Raw genomic sequence first — 23,951 nt, forward strand, 5'->3', positions numbered from 1 at the left:
CAGAATATATCACACAGAAAAAGCATATACAAAACTCATCAATTATAGACACTCACAAACCACGAGCATGGAACATGAATAATTCCCACTGGCACAACTACAGCATGTGGGGTAAAGACTGGATATTATCCAGGCAATATGTTCCAAAGTTTGAGATTTTCTTTAAGAAAATGCTTTAGATTAACTTAGCCTCGCGTCGTCTTCCACATAAACAATGGCTTTACATTATCAGACCAGATCAATTTTTTAAAAAATATGGCTGTCATAGAACCATAGAAATGTAGGGTTGGAAAGGACCTCAAGTAATCATCAAGTCTGGCCCCCCTACGATGAGATAGGACCAAGTCAACCTAAACTATCCTTGACAGGTGTTTGTCTAACCTGTTCTTTAAAAAATCTCCAATCATAGGGATTCCACAACCTCCCTTGGAAAATTATTCCAAAACTTAATTATCCTTTAGGTTAGATTTTAGAAAAAACTTCCTAATTACAATCTCCCTTGCTGCAGATTAAGCCCATTACTTCTTGTCCTACTCTCATCTGACATGGAAAACAATTGATCACCATCTTCTTTATAACAGCTCTTAACATATTTGAAGACTTATCAGATCCCCTCTCAATCATCTTTTCTCAAGATTAAACACTGCCTATTAACAAATACATACATTGTTTTAGTGATGTCATTTCTAATGTTTCTGAGGACTATATTTTATGTTAGAGATGATTTATGGGTTTATGTTCAGATTAAATCTTAGCCCACATGCAAACTGCAACACATACTCAACTAGGGACTTGTCTACATGAACACTTAGTTTGCAGCAAGCTGGGGAGTAAATCTACCCCACACTAGCCTGCTGCACATTAAGTGTCCATATGGACCCTGCTACCATGCACTAGAAGCGCCCTAATGCACTTGAATCTACCCTGCTTTGAAACAGGAGATCAAAATGCACTAGGTGCAGTGCTTCTCAAAGTCGGGCTGCCGCTTGTTCAGGGAAAGCTCCTGGTGGTCCGGGCCGGTTTGTTTACCTGCCGCGTCCGCAGGTTCGGCCGATCGCGGCTCCCACTGGCTGCGGTTTGCTGTCCCAGGCCAATGGGGGCTGCGGGAAGGGCGGCCAGTACATCCCTCAGCCCATGCCGCTTCCTGCAGCCCCCATTGGCCTGGAGCGGCGAACCGCGGCCAGTGGGAGCCGTGATCAGCCGTACCTGCAGACGTGGCAGGTAAACAAACCAGCCCGGACCGCCAGGAGCTTTCCCTGAACAAGCGGCGGCCCGACTTTGAGAAGCACGGCACTAGGGAACTTTTAGTGTGTGGTAGCAGGATCCACATGGACACTTAATGTGCAGCAGGTTAGTGTGGGGTAGATTTACACCCCAGCTTGCTGCAAGCTAAGTGTTCATGTAGACAAGCTTTAAGTAGGTGGCTTGAAATGCCTGGCACCTGCAGCGCGCAGTGACTACAGTGGGAGCTGTTGGGGACTCAGTATTTCTGAGAATCAGGCAGGTACCTAAACGTGGATTTAGGAAATCTTATTTTTGAAAATCTTGGTCTATATGTTCTTTATACTTTGTCACATGTGACAGTTTGGAAAAATATATAAGCCATTATGTAACAAGTTTTTTTTATTGTTGATATCAGCTGTGATCTGGATTTCCCACATAAACAGGAGTATGTTATTTCAAATATTATCCCTTAAATAGGGCTATAGGAATATCTGAAACTGCTATCTGCACAATAACTATGGTGTCCAGTCGGTGTACAAATGCGTAACGTTGGCACCAGTTATGGAGTTAGATGTTGGTTGAAATTTTCTACCTATGTTGTCCCCATCACCATAGGACCTGACTGCCTCACATATTAGTCCTCACAACACCTTGACAAGGTAGAGAAGCATTATTAGGCTCATTTTATACATGTTGAGTTGAGGCACAAAGATATTCAGTGACTTGCCCAAGGTCACACATGCAGTCTGTGGCAGTCTCAGAAATTTAACCCAGATCCTGAATTTCAGTCTAATATCTGAAACACAGGACCATCTGTTCTCACTAATCAGTGTGCACATGGTAATCCCTCCCACCATCCTTACACCACCATATTTGGAATTATGGATCTGGAAATATGGATGCTTCTGAATGAACTGAATGTTGGAGACAGTTGGCAGACCTAACTGTGTGCAAGGATTTGCTTCAGTTGTGGCTATGGCACAGGAGAAAGGTAGAGTCTAGTCTACTACATTAGTTTTCAAAGTATTTTGAAAGCCAAACTTCCAGTTGAAATAGTTCATATTCATTTCTTTTTTATTATTATTATTAAAATATCCTCTCATAAAAACACTGAACTTCTCTTACATTAATAACTTACTATGATCCCATTTGTTTCAGGATAATTCTCTTTTCAAAATAATCCTTATAGTTAGCACATCTAGTAAACGAAGGCATGCTGTTAATTTTTGGTTTGAAAAGTCTTATATTAGATAGGATTGTCTTTACCTGGGTAGAAATACACTTTCCACTACATAGAAGTCTTGCATAAGTACATCTCTGTCTGGCTTAGAGGTGAGGTTACCTACTGTGTATCCTATTCCCAGCTGAATAGTTCCTTTAATAGCAGATGATGCGGTCTGCAAAAGAAAAGAAGCATTAAAATGTCAGTTTACTATATCTGGATTCCTGCTCTTTATCATGAGCACTCTTTGAACAAAGCATTTTATTTTAATTAAATCTTTCTTTGGGGTTGGTACCAGGTCAGCTTTACTTTTTCGGGTTGGAAAGCAGACGAGATTCACCTCTAACTGGAGTTAACTGCTACTCAGAAAAAAAAAGAAGATTTAAAAAGAGAGACTGATGTAGCTGAGGCCTCAAATATAAACACATCTTATAAAATTTGCATAAGCTGCAATTTTCAAAAGTGTCTAAGGGATTTGGACATGGGAACTGTCCTAATTCCTATGGGAACTGGGCATCCAAATCCCTTCAAGAATTTTGAAATACCACCTATAATCTTACAGAGAATACCCTCCCAAATTCTAAGGGCCAAACTCTGTATGCAGAGCTATGACGAATGCTGATATTTGAGCTTCAAAATATAGATTCTAGCGTAACTATTAATTATATATTGGTGAGATTAACAACAGCAGCAAAAGTGTCAACAGTTTAAACACTGGTGATCAAGAGCGGTATTCAGTTCCAATTCTGTAGTACAGACTATCATAACTGCTAGCAAAAGAATATCAGAAACAACCGGTTTGTTTACCTGCCCTGCCTGCAGGTCCGGCCGATCGCGGCTCCCACTGGCCGCAGTTTGCTGCTCCAGGCCAATGGGGGCTGCTGGAAACGGCACGGGCCGAGGGACATACTGGCTGCCGCTTCCAGCAGCTCCCATTGTCCTGGAGCAGCGAACCGTGGCCAACGGGAGCCGCGATCGGCCGAACCTGCGGACGGGGCAGGTAAACAAACCGGCCCGGCCCGCAGAGGCTTTCCCTGTACAAGTGGTGGCCCCAGTTTGAGAAATACTGTACTAGCTCTTATTTTAGTTCTCAGAAGTGCATGTGCTATGGTGAATGTTTATTTTTAAATGTGAAATGATGTAGCGATGTGTACTTATTTTAAATAATTAACACTACACACCAGGCAGACCTTGCACTTGCATAACAATTCATAACAGGTCATTTGGTGGAACGAAACAACAGATTCCTTCTCAAAGTGCTACTTCTACTATAAAAGTTTTGGCTTGTGTGTGGTTAAGAAGATTCCCACTTCTCTTTCCCTGAAAAACTGTGATTCATGAATGATTAATGCCCTGCATAAGCACTAATTATGTCGCTTCGTTTAAGTTGGTATTCATGCAGACAGATTCTTGGTACACAACTGGACATCCATCTAGTACACGGCTGGAAAGAGGGATGGAGACTGAAAATATGGCAGATAATGAGGAACTGCAACTTATTATTGACAGAGGATCACAGACAAGTCAGGTGAAAAAGCAACAGGGAACTCAAGAGGACATTAACCTTGCCATCACAGTTGGGCAGGAACATGAGCTGTTCCTGAAGATTTCGCCAAGTGGGCACAAGTAACCACGTATAGCCTTGTAGTGCAGAAGTTCTTACGCTTTTTTCATACCGTGGACCACATCTTAACAGAAAGATTGTTTTCTAGATCACCTCCACTTCCATTCATGATTGCCATCAGGAGCGGAGTTGGTCAGTACAATCAATCACCATCCCCATAGCAATCACAGCAATTGTTTAAATGGAGAAGTAATACTGGGAAAGTATTTATTGGGTTTTTGGTTTATTTTAATACAATTTATAGCAGCTGGAAGCAAAGAGGAGAGCCAGCATTCCCTGGACCACTGGCAGCTCACAGACTGTGGAGCCACTGGTATACTCTTTACTTCAAATTCCTAAAGCATGGTGGCCCAAGCATGCCCTTAACTGAGAGTCAATCCAGTATTTAGAGTTGCATCAGATGACAAGATAACGTGTATTTTAAAAAAATGCTGCAGTCTTTCGCTACAGGAAAACATTTGTTCCAGTTTAAAATATTTTATTTTGTTCCAGGGTGGATAAAAATCAATGATTTAAAAAAGATTTTTTATTTAAAATCAGATTTTTTTGATAAAATGATTTTTGAGGAAAAACCTATCTAAAGATAGTTTTAATTAAGACACATTATAGCTCAAAGATATTTCATCATGGAATAGGGATTATAAATTCTAATTATATAGTATGAGACAATATATTCATGTAAAGTTTAAGAAAAGTTTTGTAAATGAGTTCCAATAGTTCATGGATGCAATCTTATGGGGTTCCAGGGGCTTCTGTATAGATTATTTAGGTTAAATCTTTCTATCTACCCAATGGGACTCAGTGCTCAGTCTAGAAGATACCATCAGAGATGCTTAGTTTTGCAGTTCTCAAACTGTGGATTTGTGTCTTCAGAGATACCATGCTTGTCAACAGCAAAAGTGTTTTAAATAAATAAATAATATATGGAGGTGAGAAATAACAGACCTCAAACCTATTGGCCCTCTGCAAGTTTGAGTACACAGAGTCAATCCCTTACCTCTCTCTAAAAGTGCAAAGTTTCAAAAAGTTCAATGAATAGAAGATTGTTGGGGGGGCAGAATAAATCTGGACAAGGAGAAGAAGTCTGTCCCTCCCTTCTCACATTTATCTCTGGGCAGTAGAAACAAAAGTGAAACTGTTTGAGCAGCATATTCCAGAAGTCTTGAGGTCTTTCTGGGTGTAGCCTTCATTGATTTGAGATCTACCATACTATTCTCTCACTAGAAGGGAAAACCTATAATGGCAGCAGGCCGTAAAAGAGATGCAGTCGGGGAATATTTTAATGAAATTCCTCTATGTGTGGATAAGACAGGCATGCGTGCAAAATGCAAACAGTGCAACAAAGAAATGCAAGGCTTGGTTGCCAGAATGAAACAACATCATGAGAAGTGTTCCTTCTCAGGAGGAAGCTGCGTTGAAGATGATGAAAGGAACATGTCTGAACATGCAGGATCTTCAGGTTGGTAAACTTTTTTTATTACATACTTCTTTCTTAAGGACTGCCTGTCTTCCTTCTGGACTATTCTTGAATTCTCATGTTTGAGCAAAAAATATAGTTGTTACTCTATGGTACTATCATTTTAGATGAAGTTGTGATAAAAATAAATAGCTGAAATAGGCAGATCTTCCTTTTACAATTTCACCTTTAAAGTAGTACTGAGCGTCAGTGAATGCAATAAGTAATACTAAATGAGCAATATGGTAATAATAATTAAATAACTGCATTGACTTATTTTGTTTAGGAGAATCTATCCTCAACATACAGGATTCTGAAGACTATCCACCTCAAGATCACCATCAATTTTCTATAGTTTCAGAGTTATCTGCCAACGATAGTGTTTCAATTATATCATGTATGTCACATAGCCAGAGTATATCACCGGTAGCAAAAAGAAAAAAAACTCCATAATCCAGAAACAACTGTAGATAAGTTTGTGATAAGAACGAGCAGAATACAAAAAGAGGTAATTGATGAAAAAAATGCCCGGTTTGTTTATGCAACAATAGGGTTACCATATTTCAGCAAGCAAAAAAGAGGATGGGAGGACCCCCGCCCTAGCCCCGCCCCATCCTGCCCTAGCCCCGCCCCTATCCCTCCTACTTCCCCCCCCTCAGGACCCCCAACTCTCCCCCTGCTCCTTGTCCCCTGACTGCCCCCTCCTGGGACCCCTGCCCCTAACTGTCCCCCAGGACTCCACCCCCTACCTAAGCCTCCCTGCCTCTTGTCCCCTGACTGCCCCCTCCTGAGACCCTCCCCCCATCCTAACTGGCCCCCTAGGACTCTACCCCCTACCTGTCCCCTGACTGCCCCAACCCTTATCTACACCCGCACCCCCCACACAGACCCCTGGGACTCCCACACCCCATCCAACCATTCTCCACCCCGACAGCCCTCCCCAGAACTCCCGACCCATCTAAACCCCTCTGCTCCCTGTCCTGACTGCTCCAATCCCTCTCCCCACCCCTGCCACCTGACAGCCCCCCCCGAACTCCCAAACACCCCCCCACACTCCTTGTCCCCTGACTGCCCCCTCCTGGGACCCCTGCTCCTAACTGCCCTCCAGAATCCCACCCCTTACCTAAGCCTCCCTGTTCCTTGTCCCCTAACTGCCCCCTCCTAAGACACCCCCCCCAAATGCCCCCCAGGACCCTACCCCCTACCTGTACCCTGACTGCCCAAAACCTTATCCACACCCCCCCCGCCCCGAAAGCCCCCCCCCGAACTCCCGACACCCCCTCCCCCCCGTCTCTTGACTGCCCCCTCCAGAACCTCCCTGCCCCTTCTCCGACCCCCTGGCTCCCTTGTTGTTGGCCTTCGCCTAATGTCTCTGAGCTTGCTCAGGAAAGGCCTGAGCCGTTCGTCCCGGCACACTGGGCAGCAGTGTGGGAGGAGCTCCAGACTGCCGGAGGCAACCTGCGAATGCAGGGAGGGAGGGAGTGATCTCTGCTGCAGGGGAGAGGAGGAGGGACTCTCTCTGGCTGTCAGAGCCCCATGTAAGTGGCACCATCCGGCCAGCTGCCCTGTTAGCCGCGCACGCTCTGCATGGGGGGGGGGGGGGGGAGGGGAAGGAAGTCCGGACATTTACAAATTCCCCCTGGATGCTATTTTTAGCTCAAAAAGCTGGACATGTCCGGGGGAATCCGGACGAATGGTAACCCTATGCAACAAACTCTCCTTTCCGTATGATTGAGAACCCACACTTTATTAACATGATTCAGTCATTAAGATCAGGATACAGTCCATCCAACAAAGCAGATATCGCAGGCAAATTGCTGGATAAAGCATATGAAAGAGAAATTGAGCAGTGAGCAAAAGGTCTAGAGAGGGTAAATTGTTAACCTGAGTCTTGATGGGTGGAGCAATGTCCACAATGATCCTGTTGTATGTGCTTGTGACACAACAGAAGAAGGGAATGTCTTCCTTACAGAAACAATTGATACATCAGGAAATGCACACACAGCAGAATACTTACAAGTAGTAGCAATAAAAGCTATAACAAACTGTGAAAAAAAATTCAAATGTCTAGTATGCAGCTTGGTCAGAGACAATGCTGCAAATGTATCCAAGATAAGAAGAAATTTAGAAGAGAGTCCCAAGCTAACAACATACAGTTGCAGAGCTCATTTGATGCACCCTCCTAGCCAAAGACTTCAGTGTTCCAAAAATAAAGGCTAATATTGTTGAAATTGCAAAATACTTCCGTAACAACCACTTTGCAGCAGCTGCTCTGAAAAAAGTGGGAGGAACCAAGCTAACTCTCCCACAAAACATGCGATGGAACTCAGTAGTAGACTGTTTTGAGCACTATATCGAGAACTGGCCTAATCTGATGACAGTTTGTGAACAAAATCATGAAAAAAATAGATGGCACTGTCACAGCCAAAGTTCTCAACATTGGGCTTAAGAGAAATGTTGAACACATCTGATTACCCTGAAGCTTATTTCTGTAGGCTTGAACAAAAGGTAGGGAAATAACTTTTATTGCTGACACTGTTTAAATTTGGAAGGAACTGAGTGGGATCTTAAAAGAGAAATATGCAATGACAGAGTTAAATTACAATAATTTCTTCTTCGGCACGAATTCGGCGGCAGGTGCTTCCCTCTGAGAGGGACCCGCTGCCGAATTGCCGCCGAACAGCCCGACGTGCCGCCCCTTCCCCTTGGCCGCCCCAAGCACCTGCTTGCTGGGCTGGTGCCTGGAGCCGGCCCTGACCAGTGAACTGGTGGAAGTCACTTAAGCACTTGGATTCAGAGACTGTTGAAGTGATAATCTCACTTTTAACAGCAGTAGCTTCTTCTGCCAGTGTAGAAAGAATACTTTCTTCCTTTGGACTAATTCATTCCAAACTGAGAAATCGTTTGGGACCTGAAAACGCAGGAAAGCTTGTTTTTCCTTTTCCAGATTATGAACTAGAAAATGAAGGTGAAGACGACTGAGTTAGCTGCAGAAGCCAATATTTTAAGTTTCTCATATTGACCTGGCTGACACAGTCGATTTAATTTTTGTTTTTTTTTTTTTTAAATATTTCGTTTAACTATTTTAGTTAAAACAATTTTAACAAAAACAAACCTGATTTTAAAAAACCTGAATGTTTAATTAAATTCAAAAATTCATACACTTGTTTTATTAAAATATTATATGGTTTGCTGTTGAGAAAAAAATCCAGAATACATAACGTTCTTTTAGTTAAATAAAACAATTTAAATGTCTGTCTGGTGATGTATGGCAAGAAAATCCTCCAAATATTAATGATTAACCTGTTGAATTGGAGATATTTATGAAGTCATTGGGAGGTGAACTATCTGCTTCAATTACCTTTGGTAAATGAAATAACCAAACAATTATTCATTTTCTGATATAGCTACAAAACTAATCTGAAAAGTTTTCAAAAAAAATCACTTTAAAAATGGATAGTGTGTACCTTCTAAACATGAAACCTGCATCTATCTCTGAGTTGTGAGGAATATGTATTAAGGTTATAACGACCAACAAGAATGCACTTTTATGTAGAAATCCATGATTAAATCGAGTCTTCCTTACTAGTGATTTAAATCAAATCCACCCTGTTTTGTTCTTAAGAGTGCAATCTGGGGCGGGGGAAGCACAAGGGAAGATGACAAACTTAGGCCATTTTACAGCTGGTCCCTGAGCCTTCATGGAAGCATTTCTCGTAGGCTGTGCCTACACTACGGGCCTTACAGCAGCACAGCTGCAGCGGTACAAGGTCTCCTGTGTAGCTGGTCTATGCCAGTGGAAGAGTTCTCTCCGGCCAGCATAATTAAGACACCACCAATGAGCAGCGGTAGCTGTGTGGTTTTTTTTTTCCACACCCCGACCGACAAAAGTTTTGCCAACAAAAGTGCTAGTGTAGACAAAGCCTTAGTTTCCCTATCTTACTACTGCAACAATATATTTATTGGCCATTAAAATCCCTTACAGTCTGTGGGAAAATTCCACTCCTCACTTGCATTTTCTCTATACTCATGGTTCCCTTTTATAGTATTCCAAGGCAGCAATACAGTACAAGATCAAGTTTCAAACCATGTCTGGTATATTTTTAAATTCCCTTTCAAGACTCCAGTGCAGTAGAGTTGGCAATAAAGTTCAGGGACCTTCAGTATGAAGAGTTCTCTCCTTTTAGAGACTGAAATTGATTTTTCTTCATTTTAGCCTCATGTGAAGGTTCATAAGATATCCCTTAGCCCCTCCATCATCAAGCATAACTGCACAATGATTCCAAGATCACATAACTGGGAATCAGCATATTTTAGAGTACTAGTAACAGTAGCATGAGAACAATCATCAGCAATCAACACCGATATGCATATTTCATTAACCTTATGCTATGAAACCAATTGGCTTCTTGTCTCATGTTCTACACTATCACATACGTTGTCTGTCTGTTATTGAAAATGGTTGTAGAGCCCATTATATTACTCAACTCATTTTCCTTCTGTTTCCTCTGCACATATCTGAATCACATTTAGATGAACTGTTGGCCACCCCCACTGAGACTCATGCATGCTAATATGTCTGAACATTGTGTTGCTACATACTGTCCAACCCATACTTCTGCCTAGTTGCATAATTAAAATGTTAAATAGCACCATCTGGGCCAAAATCTGCTCTTAGCTATGCATACACAACTCCTGACTTCAGTTGGATTGCATATCAAGCCACTGCACAGAAAGCAGATTTTTGGCCCCCAATGTTTAATGCTTGATCAACCACTCATCTGCCCTTTTAGAAACAAAGTGATCTGATCAACAGAAATAAAAAAAAAATTGCAATGAAAAGGAAAGATTGCTCTGAACCTCAAGGAAAGCAATATATATATATATAATTTGTGTCTCCATGTTTACAAGTAAAAATATATTACAGATAAAACTCCTTAGGAGTTTTGTAGCTTTTCTAGATGAAATATAAAATGTACTTAAAATTCAGGTGCTTTTTCTACATTAAATTGAAGATAGTTACCACATACAAGGCCTTACTATACTTAAATAGAGTGGCACAGTTAAAAGCTTTCTCTTCTCTTTTTTACTGGTAGTTAAGATATTACTAGTTTGAGGTATACACTAGACTTACAATAGGAAACAGTACTAGATCTAGTAGTATTGTACTGGTAAAAAGGTGAGAATCTTTTTTTTAAATGGCACCTACTGTATTGTACAGAAGGAAAACCACAATGCCAAGAGCCCCTCCTCTTTCAAACTATGGTACAGTCACTGCAAATGAGAAGACCAACTCTGGATTTTTTGAAGTTGTTTCAGTTTGAGACTTTTGCAAAGAAAATAAAGTAAATAAATGGGACAGATGTTCCCCTTCCCTGCTGCAGTAAGAAGAGGAGAAAGGGGCCAGAAAAAAGCCTAGAAGCCAGCAGAAGGAGCAGAACAGAACTTGCCTCTTTCCCCAGTATTCAAAGGCAGAGCAGGTGTTGGTGTAAAGCCAGGAAACACATTCTCACAGCATGCTTTAAAAAAAACTGGGGGAAGGGGAAGATAGCATCCAACTATTCAGGAAACTGACTTCCTCACTATGGCCCTGAGTAAACTCTCACTTAAGTGTTTGCTGAAAGTTAAGCACATGCATAATTCCCAATGACTTCAATGGGACTTAGAACACATACTCAGCTTCACACACATGCTTAAATGCTTTGTTGATCAGGGCCTATGATTTTAACTGCGTGAAGGAGGTATAAACATGCAGCAGTAGTGAGGATGCAAATGCCAGCAGAGATCAGGAGCCAGCATGCTGTCAGGATAAAAGGGACACCATTAGCCCAGCTGGAGGGAATTCTGCTTCACTGTTTGGTTGGAGATTTATGTGGTTGGATCCCCATTCTGCACTGGCACTGGAGATCCTGACAACTTCATCTATGAAACCTCCACCCTCACACAGTCAAGGTGCTATGAAAATGATGTGGTGCTCTACATGCAAGTTTTCCCCTACTACTGGTTATTTTGTGAAAGGTGCTGATCTGGGCTTAAATAACTGTAGAAAAGAATCTTCTCACCTCCTCACTCTCCAAAAGGTTTATTCTAAGCTGCCAGTTGATTTTAAATATTTGTCTGAACGTATTTTGACAGACACACACAGAATGGGACCATTTCAGTGTGGGGACAAAGTTCATTCCATGGAGGCCTGCAGCATTCCACGGTTGCAGTGAGGGGATTCCAGGAGGAATTGTGTCTTTTTGAGTAAAAATTCCTCCCAGAGAGAGACTCCAGAGTTTATGTGGCTCCACAGTGCCCCCACTATGGTACCAGACTTCTGCACTGAGCATAGGACTGTCCCCGACTAAGCCCTTTAGAAGATCAAAGTGTTCAGTTCGTAGATTAGCAAATTGTGAAAATAGTAATATTAGAGGATCCTACTGTGAAGTCATTTTTCTCAGGTTTTAAGTTTTATCATTGCAAACTGTGATCCACCCAGATCTCTGACTGGAATCAACAAGTTATGAAGTTTAAGGTCACCCCCTCCCTGGCATCCCCACACATAAATTTGAAATGAACTCCCCTTCCTTTACCTCCCGCCACTAGCACCCTCCTGTAAATAACCAGGGCTTCCATTTTTCAGGGTTTACTATAATTTCATTTTGGAGGCATTCTTTTTAGCAATATGAGTTTTATGTAGATGTCCAAAAAAAAAAAAAAAAAATCAAGGTTTTTCCTCTTTGTATATAATGTATATTATCTCTTTCTAAAGTCCTCTACTGTACTTGAACATAATACTGTTTCACTATGTTAAAGCGCTCTAGGGAATCTTTGCGCACACCAAAAGGACCAATTCATGTGCAACACATTAGTGTACTTTAGAAATCACACCCCTATAATCCTCATAATTGCGCCATGTAGACAAGCCTTTTATACACGTATCCATTACGCTTGTTTTTCCAGTGTTTTGTGGATAAATACCTTTTTTTGTTTGTTTGTTTTTTGAGCATCAGGGTTGGTTGGTTTGTTTATTGGCTAACACTTGAAATCAGAAGCCCTAAAATAACTTGGCTTTCATCCTGGGATGTACTTGTATCCCTCTTTTTTTTGGTACATATATTGATTTTAAAATTTTAAAAAAGTATGGAGTCTTTTTTATAAATGCTTACATTGAAAGGTTTGTGTAGGAGAAACCGGTTACTTGGATACTAAAAAAAGCAGTAGGCCCTGACAAAAGGCTATAGAATAAAGCCACAATATCATACAGGTACTCGGTCAGCTTTGTACCTATAGTTACTTTCTCCCTAGTGAAAATATTCTCACAGACTGGATATATTGCTAGGTGTATTACTACCTCAACACATAGTAAATAGGCTTCTGTCTATTTAGACTACCTCACCATGAGCTGAAATCCTGTAACTAGCTGACATGCAAGCAGTTTCTGAATAATACAATAAACAAGACCTTAAATCCTTTCAAATGGGGTATTAAGTCACCACATGATCCTGTGAATGTAATAACTAAGATTTTAATGATATTATGCTGGCTACAGACACAGAGTTTTCTATTTTAAGCTGGATCTGTGGAACTCATCACTATATATTTATGCTGCCTAACATTTTATATAGAGGAAATTATTAAATGGTTTCATTTCAACAAGTTTTGTTAGGGACCTTGTGAGCTGGCTACAAGGTTACAGAAAAGACGGCCTTCATTAAAAAAAAAAAAAAAAAAAAAAAAAAAGATGGTTAACAAATTTAGATTCTATAGTTATCGGAGAAGGCATTGCTTGTTGCTAAATTATTTCCATGAGAATTTGAAGGCTGTTACCTGCTGCCATGTAAGTTAATGGAAAAAACTCCCATTTATATAATGGTGAAAGATTGGCCCTGAGCACAAGACACTATAGAATAAAGTATTTCAGATAAACTATGAAGATAAATCATTTAAAATAGTAAAAGACCCAGATCTGGGCTGAAGGCACATCAAAAGGCCACATGCTCCCCTTACTATGTGAAGGGGACATTGACATAGCAGAAGTTTTGCATGAAGACTGAAGGGAGAACTGAAGGAGAAGAGACGAGTAGGGCATTGGGAATAGACTCAATTTCATTTTATTTAAATTGCCTATACTCAATCTGTTTTATTCAACAGAGTTATACATGTTAATAGGATATCACCATAAGCAAAATAAGTGAGATATAGGATAGAAGCATCATAGAAGATGCTGAATTCAATCTTTTTTTTTCTTTTAAAAAAATAAAGAGTTCAATAGCTTAAATAAACCCCAAGATCCAACCTAATCCCTTAGTGGGTTGCTCCCCTCCTTCTACACTCTGCCAGTGGCAACAGTTTTTCTAATCCACTCAGCCATTTCTCCCACAAACATCTCTTCCCTCACCACCACCAACACCCCCCACCGTGCTGTAAATGATCACAAATGAATGAAATTCCCTCCCTACTCTGGTCCACTATGAGTAGTCTACACTGCAAAGAAAAACCCGCAGCACCAAGCTTCAGAGCCCAGGTCAACTGATTGGGACTCATCTATCTTGGGCTGCAGGGATAAAAATAGCAGTGTAGACAATCAGGCTCAGGCTGTAGTCCAGGCACTGAGACCCTCCCTGCCCCTTGCTGGGTTTCAAAGGCCAGCTCCAGCCCAAGCCAGAACATCTCCACTGTTATTTTTAAGCCTCACAGCCCGAGTTCTGCAAGCCTGAATCAATTGATCCGGGCTCTGTGACTGTGCCATAGGATTTTCTTTGCAATGTAGACACTATTCTTTCATTTAATTTGTATCCACAGGCTCAGATTTTCTGCAATGCCCCAAATAAGCAAGTCATGGTACCAATTATATATATATTAAATAAAGATTGGGGACCTTAATTGAACCACCAAAAGGAGCACATGCCTGAACAGAGTAACTGCACAACCACATTGATACAATTATCACACTTATTCGCCCAATCCCCTTCCTTTTGTGTCACTCAGTTTTAGATATGACAAAATGAGTGAGATTATAAACTCTCTGGGGAAAGGACGTGTCTTTCTGTTCACCTGTGTAGCACCTAGCATGGTAGTATGTGATACAAAATAACTACTCTCTCTGTGCCTCTATTTCTCATATATACAAGAAAATACTTGCTTTTTTCCAACCCTTGTCCACTTTGTCTATTTAGACTGAACTCTTCAGGACAGGGACTTACTATATCGATACACAGCACCTAACACAGTGGGGCCAAGATCTTGGTTAGGACCTTTAAGTGCTGTAATACTATTATTATTAAATACTAATAACCACCTTGCTCTTTATTAGTGCAGTAAGGAATAGTAGGGATAGTTAAGTGCCCAAAGTTGGGCCTTTCCACCATTCACTGTTTCTTGCCCAAGGGCAAGAATATTTATAGGGAAATTTTCAGTGACTTGTTCTGTCCTGCAGCCATGACTCCTGTAAGGAGACTTCCAGTGCCCCACTTCCCTATCTTGCTGCTTGTGGGATTTAGCCAAATGGGCTGATTCTGTATCCCATAGCACCCCTGTCCTGTATGCCACAAGCAACCCATCCTTCTCTCCTGCTCCCTGCCTGCTTGGTGCTAGTAGTCTGCTTCCCTTGGCTGTTGTATTGCTGTTTTGTTTACATTTGCTACTCTTATCTCCACAATTCAAGTCCCAGAGTTTCAACAGGTTTATAATAATTCTTAACACTATTCAACTATATTCAGTACATCTTCCTTTAGAAACCCTGGTGTCTATTAAATTACTCTCCCCACTGCAGTTTCACATTGGAGGACAGTTTCTGTTAAATTACTTCCCTCTCTGGGGCTCGCATGACATAGGTACAACTCCTAAATGAGAGAATTCCCTAATGTAAGGTTGATTTACATGAAAGTACATGGTATATAATTTTTAAATTGTCAGTGTAATTAATTTAAATTATACCACACTGCACAATGATAAATCTGAAAAAGGGACTAAAGGTAAAAGGCAGTTGTTTTGCAGGCAGGACTCCCACTAATTTTAGCGAAATACTAGAAATTTCCTTATTTTAAAAAAAACCTCAATGATTCGAGTCAGCTTTGAGTCACGTTCATGCTCTAGGAATTTTTGACTACAAGAAAGCATTTGTTCTTCAGTCATACTTACTTATCATAAGTAACAACAATCTACACACAGGACCTTTTCCAATCCCATGCAAACACCTTTCCCATTCTCATGAAATAAAAACAGCCTTGATAGATTTCTATGAATCTTAAGCCAAACCACCTAAGGTTAGAGCATGTCGCATAGTGATATTTCCTCTTGTCACATTTTAAAAGAGATGTTACAGCAGTGATAATTTTATTTTTATTATTTTGTTAGGTACTGGCTGTGTCCAGTTAACTTTACATCCAGTTAACTTTACAGTGGTTGCTGCTAAGGGAACATCCAGCTCTGGGTGGGTGCTGTGCCACTGATACAGCACCCATTTTAATTGTTCTTTGCTTGGGGGGGGGGGCAGAGCAGGGGGTGGGGGGAGAAGGAGGATAAATTCCCTGACTTTGCTGGTCATTTTTGAGGCAGTCACACTTTCGACATTTTTTCGTCTCATCTCACTGTTGTAACATAACTACTCCAAAATAAAGGTCTCTCCTTCGTTATTTTTAAAAGGCCCGAGCTGCATAATCCTACTGTTTCACCACCATTTGTAACTATGAGTCGCTGCATTCTAATATCCCCGATTTCAGACTGCACTCTGACTACCAGCAAGGACACCCACCTGTTTGTGGTACTCTTAGATCTGGGACTGCAGTCCCTCATAAACCCCTTTCCCTTAGTACTGCTGGGTAGATGGACACTAGTACTTGGCTTTTCCTCTCCGGAGAACAAGATCACCTTTATTGTTATTGCTGCACATCTGCTGTGTTGGCAGCAAATGTGACTTCCAGACCTACAGGCCAAACCTAGTTCTAATTGCAATAAAACAATCTATCGCTTAAGAGCGGGAAGGAAGAAAACATTTACTCTTATCTTATAGATGCAGTTATAGGAAGCTGCAGGAAGTGGTGGGTCAGGAAAGGTACAAAAGTTTAGTGGCAAAGATATAGGGGCAGCTACAAAGGTTAAAGGTCAGCAGTAGCAAGAGGCTATGTCTGCCCTCTCATCTCAGAAACCCATGTGTTACACAGTTCTATTCCTGGTCCTTGATCCATCCCTCTTCCCTGCCCCTTAGAATCACATCTCAACAGAACTCAATGAAACGATGGTGGTTACTCTTTACAATGACTAATATTTTTATATTGAACATGTAATTGCACTGCAACTTTCTTGTGACGTTGGAATTACAATGAAACAATTGCAACATTGTTCTCCATATCAGTTTCACTTTCCGATATGCTGCACTGTTCAAAAGGGGGTTGGGAAATAGATTTCTTGTAACTGTTTTATGAATGGTGGCGATCACTGCTGGGCAGCTCGGCAGGAAATTCAATTAAAATCACTGTTTTTCTAGCTTAAAAGTTACTAAAATTATTTTCTTGCCCAGTTTTAATCCGAGCATCCTGTACACTGCTAAGCTGGGTAAGAGCATATTTGTTCATTTTCGCCACTCTTTGAAAATATCTCTGCTTACATTTTTAAGAGTGTTTGTTGATTCTGGGTGCCCAATTTGAGAAAACGTGGGCCTCACTTTCGGAAGTACTGAGCATCCATAACTCCAAGTGATGTCCTTGGGAGCTGAGGGTGGTCATAGACTAAGACTTTAAGGTCAGAAGGGACCATTATGATCATCTGGTCTGACCCCCTGCATGCTGCAGGCCACAAAACCGTCCCTACCCTTCCCTTGACTCTGCTGATGAAGTCCCCAAATCCTGTGTCTTGGTGACTTCAATTGGCAGAGAACCCTCCTGCTAGCAATCCCTGCCCCATGCTGCGGAGGAAGGCGAAAAAACTCCAGGGCCTCAGCCAATCTACCCTGGAGGAAAAGGGTAGACCCTTTAAGGTCAACACCCTTAAAGAAAATAAGCACTCAGTCAGAGGTCACTTGTGAAAATGTTGACCTTAATTTTAATATTCTGGGCTAGATTTATTTACATAACCCATTCAGTGCTCCACATAAACAGAGAGGACCAGGTTCACTTTGGCTTCTATACCAGCTTCCACCGGTGTATCCCCCCTCTCTGCTCTGCTAGGAGCCTGCAGATGACTAGCACAGCCCAAGAAGTGGTGGGTGATAGCAAGGGAGAGGGGACATAGCTATGGCAACTAAAGGATGTGGTAATTTAGTGCATTCACACTGCAGGCTCCCTCAGCAGGGTTTGTATGGTATCCATGGTGGAAGTTAAAGCCCTCACTCATCACCTTCCTTCACTTGAGTGCTTCCCCCCCAGGGGTGCCGAGACCCAGGCTGACAAAGGGAGACAAATTACAACCACTATAAACCTGACCCACTCTGTTTAAGTGCAACTTTCAATCGGTTATGTAAAGCGTGTGTTATAAAATGCAAAGCAGAAGGAACTGAAGATAAAGCTGAGGTGCAAAGTCTGATTTTAGTGTAAAGGTTGTCAGTAAATACATAATCTAGGTATTAGTAAACTCACTGCAACTGCCACAACACAGACAATTAATGCTTTCCACATTTGCTTTGACTTCAGCCTTGCCTTTATTATTATTATTATACATACCCCACCATGGGCCAGTGGATTCCCCATCAGAGTGGCAAGTGACAGGAGACTTCTGAAATCTGGTTTACCCTTCACTGGGGAGCAGATCTGGGAGCTGCTCTGTGGCTGGGAACATGCAGAAGTTCTATGCCCTAATCAGGGTCTGAGGCCTCCTCTATTGCCTGTTGTAACTCACACAAGAACCACAGCAGAGACCACAGAATCCTTGGAGCCGATCAGCAGAGATTGTAAACCCCAATGGATATTTCATGCAAGTGACAACCTCCTCAGGCACCCAGAAGATTGTGTGAGGTACCCAGCAGAAGTTCTAATCTAAGGCACTCTGCTATGGAGGGGTATGTCTACACTGCCGCTAGAATCATGCCTCCCAACCTGGGCAGACAGACATATGCTAGTTCTGCTCAAGCTAGTGAACAAAAAACAGCACTGGATGTTGTGTCATGGACAGCAGCACGGGTTAGCTGCCAGAGTAGAAGCCCACCAGACTCACTAGGTCAGTACTCGGATGGCTAGCCTGTGCCACTGCCCATGCTGCAACATCCACACTGCGATATTTGGCACACTAGCTTGAGAAGAGCTTGTGTGTGTCTATCTACCTGGGCTGGGAGGCATCTTCCTACCTACAGAGTAGACATATCCTAAGCTCTTTTGATAAAGATTTCATAGCTATTTGACTCACAGAGCTTTCAGGCCCCAAATGGTGTGTCTGAAGCTTTTAGTTTCCTTAAAAATCATACTATCTGGTTTACAGAGCGTACAGAATCCATTAGCCATATCTGCATAGTTTGGGATCTTGAACTGAAGTTATTCAATTTCTTCAGTTTAAAAACTGTATTTGTGAAGTTTCTGTATTTCTTTAGCCAAATTATTTGATTAGAGAGATTGCAAATCCCTCCGGTTATATCTAGAATATTTATAAACCCAGCAAAACCAATCAAGAAGTTTATAAATTCAGCCAAAACGTAAAATAGGTCCCAGAGATTCTAATGTGTGTGGTGAATAACTCCAAAATGAACAAGCTGTCTAAAAACTAGGGCCGTCAAACAAAAACAAAAATATTGTGATTAATCAGGAGAGTAAAAAATAGTCACAATTAATCACAGTTTTAAATCACACTGTTAAACAGAATACCAATTTAAATTTATTATAAATATTTTTTAATGTTCTTCTACATTTTCAAATATATTGATTTCAATTACAACACAGAATACAAAGTGTACAGTGCTGACTATTATTTATTATAAATATTTTTACTAGCTGTGGGAAAGAATCACAAAATAAACATAGAAACTAAAGTACATAGTAACTAATCAGAAAACACTGTAATTTTATTTTAAGAAGTGGGCAGCATTATCTCCTGTAAATGTAAACAAACTTGTTTGTCTTAGCGATTGGCTGAACAAGAAGTAAGACTGAGTGCAGTTATGTAAAAAAAAAAAAATCTACATTTTCAAGCTGCACTTTCCCAATGGAGACTGCACTACAGAACTTGTATGAGGTGAACTGAAAAATACTATTTCTTTTTAGTGAAAATATTTGTAATAAATAATAAAGGGAGCACTCTACACTTATGGGTCACTGGATTTTACATCACAAGTAGAAATTTTCCATGCATCATATTCCTTTTTTGTATGTATTTTAAAAATATGACTAAACCTCACTGCCTATTACTCAGAGATGAATAAACACAGGAAATAAACTATTAAGAAGCAAATTACAATATCTAAGGGACAAGCTTCATTTGTGTGTCTTATAAATAACTTTGCTTTTTAAATATTAGGTGCCAAATTCAGCCCTTGTGTAAAGCAGGTGCAACTCCATTGACTTCAGTAGAGTTGCACCAGAACTGAATGTGGCCGTAATGGTTTGGTTTTATTTTTGTCATCTGAACATTACTAAATCTTCAAATGTTACGGTATGTGTCTGCAAGGAGTCTGTCTGCTGGGTTAGACGCCTACAAAGCCATTTCAGGTCCAGATTCAGCAAAGCATTTAAGCACATATGTACTTTCCTTAATCAGCACTTTAGTAAAGTACTATAAATTGTTAGTACTGGGGCAGAGGCACCCCAGTTAGACAGACAGTTGTGTTGTGGGGGGTGCGGGTGTCACTTTGGGAGAGAACAGCTTTAAAATCCTGCTGAGGCTCTACAGGAGCCCAGCCAAACATGGCTGGCCGGGAGAGTTGAACTAGCACATCTCTGGGCCAGGACTGCCCACTTTTGAAGTTGTGCCACCAGTTCCGGGCCTGCGATGGAACAGGGGTTGCAAGTAGCTTGCACTGCTGCATTCTAGCTCTAGGCAGATTTACTCTTGTGAACTGTCATCACCCTGGAGCAAATCTGGCCTGTTGACAATATTAAGGGAAAAAAAGCATGAAATCTTACCAGTCCAAAAACAGACCTCCAAATCCCAGGAACTTATGCAACTACAACCTCAAGCACCCTTTGATAATGCATTCCTTAAATTAATATGAAGAATTCCCTGCAGAATAACTAGTGTGTTAGGTAGTGCGTGTTAAGATTCTAAATCACAAAAATACTTGGACATCTTTGTACTTTTCCTACCTAAGAACATATTGACAGCAACAATTTAAAAGTCAGCTTTCAGTTCTTCCATAAAACAAACAAACAAAATCTGCGGATGTCCCAATGCCTCCTTTTATCTCTACTGGTCCACTGGAGATTTTCCAGTCATGACTGGTGTCATTTTGCACTAGGACAACATATGTGAGTTGCCAACAAAACTGGATCAATCTGATATTGTACGTATACTTCTTTCAAAAAATTAGTTCTAGAATATACACCTGTCAATCTCTGGGCACATTTTCGATCATTAAAAATTAGCTGCAAAGAACTGCAAGAGGCAGCCACAAAGCATTGTGGGACTGGGGTCATGGCAAGAAACTGGCTAGTTTTGGGATTGGGAGGACAGGGAAAGATTGGGAACCTCTGAGGTAAGGGCATGAGTCCAGACAGAATAGGTACAGCAAAACAAACACAGGTGAGTTGTGGCCAGTAGAGGTTACACTCCTCATGGAAGACGTACTAATTTCATAAACTGAAGTATTCTCTCTCTACCTACCGTACCTCTCTATTGGAAGTACTATAGTCTCTTCGTTTACCGGAGCCAAGAACCCAGCCTTTTTCTGTACCCCTGCCTCAAACACCCATCAGTATTCAATCCTTGGGGGACGCTAATACAAACAACAAAAAAGTCACATCTATAAACTCAGCTCAAAAACATAAACTGCCTGTTGCTTCTAAGGAAAGAAAAGGGTCTGGAATTTTAAAGCCACCCACATACTGCGAGTGTGGCTGCCAAGGAAAGGAAGAATTAAAATGGAATGTTTAAAAATCCTCCCGGACTTTACCAGTGTTACAGCAAAACTGCAAACATGGAAAAATTATCATTTATTATTGGTATTGCAGGAACTTTTATAGGCCAGAGCTCAGCTGTACTATGCGCTGTACAAACACATAAAGGGAGGGACCGTCCCTGCTGTATAGAACAGTGTTAGCAACAAAAAGGGGAGAACTGAATCCAGTAGCCAAGAATTTGTTCACTTTAAAGATACTGATTTTTTTCTACACTAAATTTATATTTTAGTTTTAATTTTAAAAAGCTTATTGTGGGTACCATCATTGCTAATAAGACTCTCGCTTAATGTCACCCACACGGAAAATCAAGGAGAGGAAGCAGCAGTAAGGAAGGTACCATATGTTGATGTAGCACCTAAACAACAGTCTCTGTTGCACTGTGCTACAAATACTGTGTTAATCTCTATAGTGGTTATTGTAAGAAAGAATTAAAGGCATTAAGTTATCTATTAAACAAAATTACCTAAAAATCCATACAAAACAAAACCCACACCTTTGGCAAAATATTAAGGAGGGTTAATTTGTAGTCAAGAGACACAGTACAAACATTTGAAGCATTTGAGAACTTACTGTACTAGATTCTTGGACAATAGTGTTTTTAGCAACAGAGATATCTCTGTTGCTAGGAGCCAAGAATTTCCCATGCTATAGCAAGGTGTGTATTTAAGAAGAGATGTTAATATTCAGTAGTCACACTTACTGGGTATAGGAACTTGGTATACTTTTACAAAAGAGAAAGGACTCAGAAGTGAACAATGGCATTTATTTTGTTTGTTTTGCTTCTTTGGCCTATTTGGTTGAATGTTTGACTTACAGCAAGTACAAAGTTGAGGGAGAGGGAGATTTGTTTTCTTCTACTTTGAAGGCTCCACATTAGGAATGCTCGAGTATTAAACTTTCATGCACTAGAGTCTAAAAAAGACAAAGCTGTAGAATCGATATACTGTACTAAATCTTACAAAAGGAAGGTTACTGGTCACATTTACCTTTTTATATGTTTTCTCCTCATTTTGTTTTCCAGCAGGGGCATCTCCATTTTCAGAAACAGATGACATCTAAGACATAGAAAAACAAGTATTTTTTTAAACCATAAATACTAATTTGTTATCCCCTCCTTGCTAAATTCTGATTTTTAGAGAGGACAGTAGTAAGTTGTTAAATTGTATAAAGACTCTCAAAAAATTGTTAGTTTAGGGTTTCTTTGAACACTGATTTAAGTTAGAGGCTAAAAGGAGCTCAAGATTGCACTGACCTTTCCTGCTGACATCCCGCACTACTAACTCATGCCTAATTTGCCATCCACTCTCACCCATATATGTTATGTTTTTTGTAAAACTTTCAACCATGCTTCTAATCTCTCTAGGTCCTTCTGTATTATTTCTTTCCTTACTAATATCTGTAACTCTTTCCTAGTTAGTATCCTCAGTGGATATTCAGTAACATTCTTTTTACTCCCTCTTCCAGATTATTAAAGAAATGTTAAATGAACCCAGACCTAGCAGCATGACCAACTGTAGTGTTGCACTAGATATCTGATAAGCGATCACTTGTCACCACCCTTTGGTTATGGACCTTCAGCAACTTTCAAACCCACCTGTCAGTTTTTATATTCAAGCCAACTTGAATACATTTTTCTTAGTGTCGAAGTTTAGATAGATTGTAAGCTCTCTGGGGCAGGGACTGTCTTTTTGTTCTGGTTTTGTACAGCACCTAGCACAACAGGGGCTCCCAGGCAGGACCATAATACAGATAATAAATAGTAAATAAGATTTGGAGAACAAGACTGCCCGGACATACTATCAGACTTTTTTTTACTGGAATCCAATTAAATGACATCTTCTGCATACCCCTTTTCCCCTCCTTTAGTCCCTCAACACAATCATCTGAAAGATGGATTCTTCCCCCCCCCCCCCCAACACAAAAACATGCAGTTCCCTTTGTTTCTTATATTTGGATCATTTTATAAATTCAATGGGGTGGCTAAGTTAATGTCACCATTTGAGACAAGTACATTCTCAGACCTAGCAGTGTTTAAGAGCTAGACTCTCCATCATTCTCCAAGATTATACTTCAAACTTGTTTGTACAAGACTACAGATGTAGAAGTCAAAGTTTGACTTCACAACAGATTCTGTACGACAAGCTTGATATATCCAACAACAGGTGTAAACCATGAGGATTGTTCTTTGGATCTAGATTTGTGATGGCACATCCTGCATGCCCAAGAGACCCAAGACCTGTGGCTAAGTTGACACACTGTCCCCAAAGTTGCAAGGTGATGTTTGACATTGTACCTGCTAATTGCAGTAAAGCAACACCAGTTCAAGAATAAGTCATATTCCCCCACCTAGATCACCTGCAAGTATAGATGCCAAGAAAAGGAAGAATTAAAATGGCAAGTTTTAAA

The 23,951-nt window shown here is 40.8% G+C and overlaps 1 protein-coding gene across 3 annotated transcripts in view; it reads right to left on the reverse strand.

The window, feature by feature from the left end:
* Nucleotides 1-23,951, reverse strand: part of PIP5K1B (phosphatidylinositol-4-phosphate 5-kinase type 1 beta) — a 170,238-nt gene that overhangs the window by 89,300 nt on the left and 56,987 nt on the right. For 2 of the 3 annotated variants that reach the window (XM_054032396.1, XM_054032394.1), the window contains exons 3-4: nt 22,532-22,600; nt 2,491-2,621 (exon numbers count right to left, since the gene is read on the reverse strand). In XM_054032396.1, coding sequence (XP_053888371.1) covers nt 2,491-2,621; nt 22,532-22,600 — 200 coding nt within the window. Of the gene's footprint in view, nt 1-2,490; nt 2,622-22,531; nt 22,601-23,838; nt 23,876-23,951 lie in introns of those variants that run through there. The other variant, XM_054032395.1, reaches the window with a different exon arrangement.

The sequence above is a fragment of the Malaclemys terrapin genome, chromosome 6, assembly GCF_027887155.1.
Source record: "Malaclemys terrapin pileata isolate rMalTer1 chromosome 6, rMalTer1.hap1, whole genome shotgun sequence".
Taxonomy (NCBI): Eukaryota; Metazoa; Chordata; order Testudines; family Emydidae; genus Malaclemys; species Malaclemys terrapin.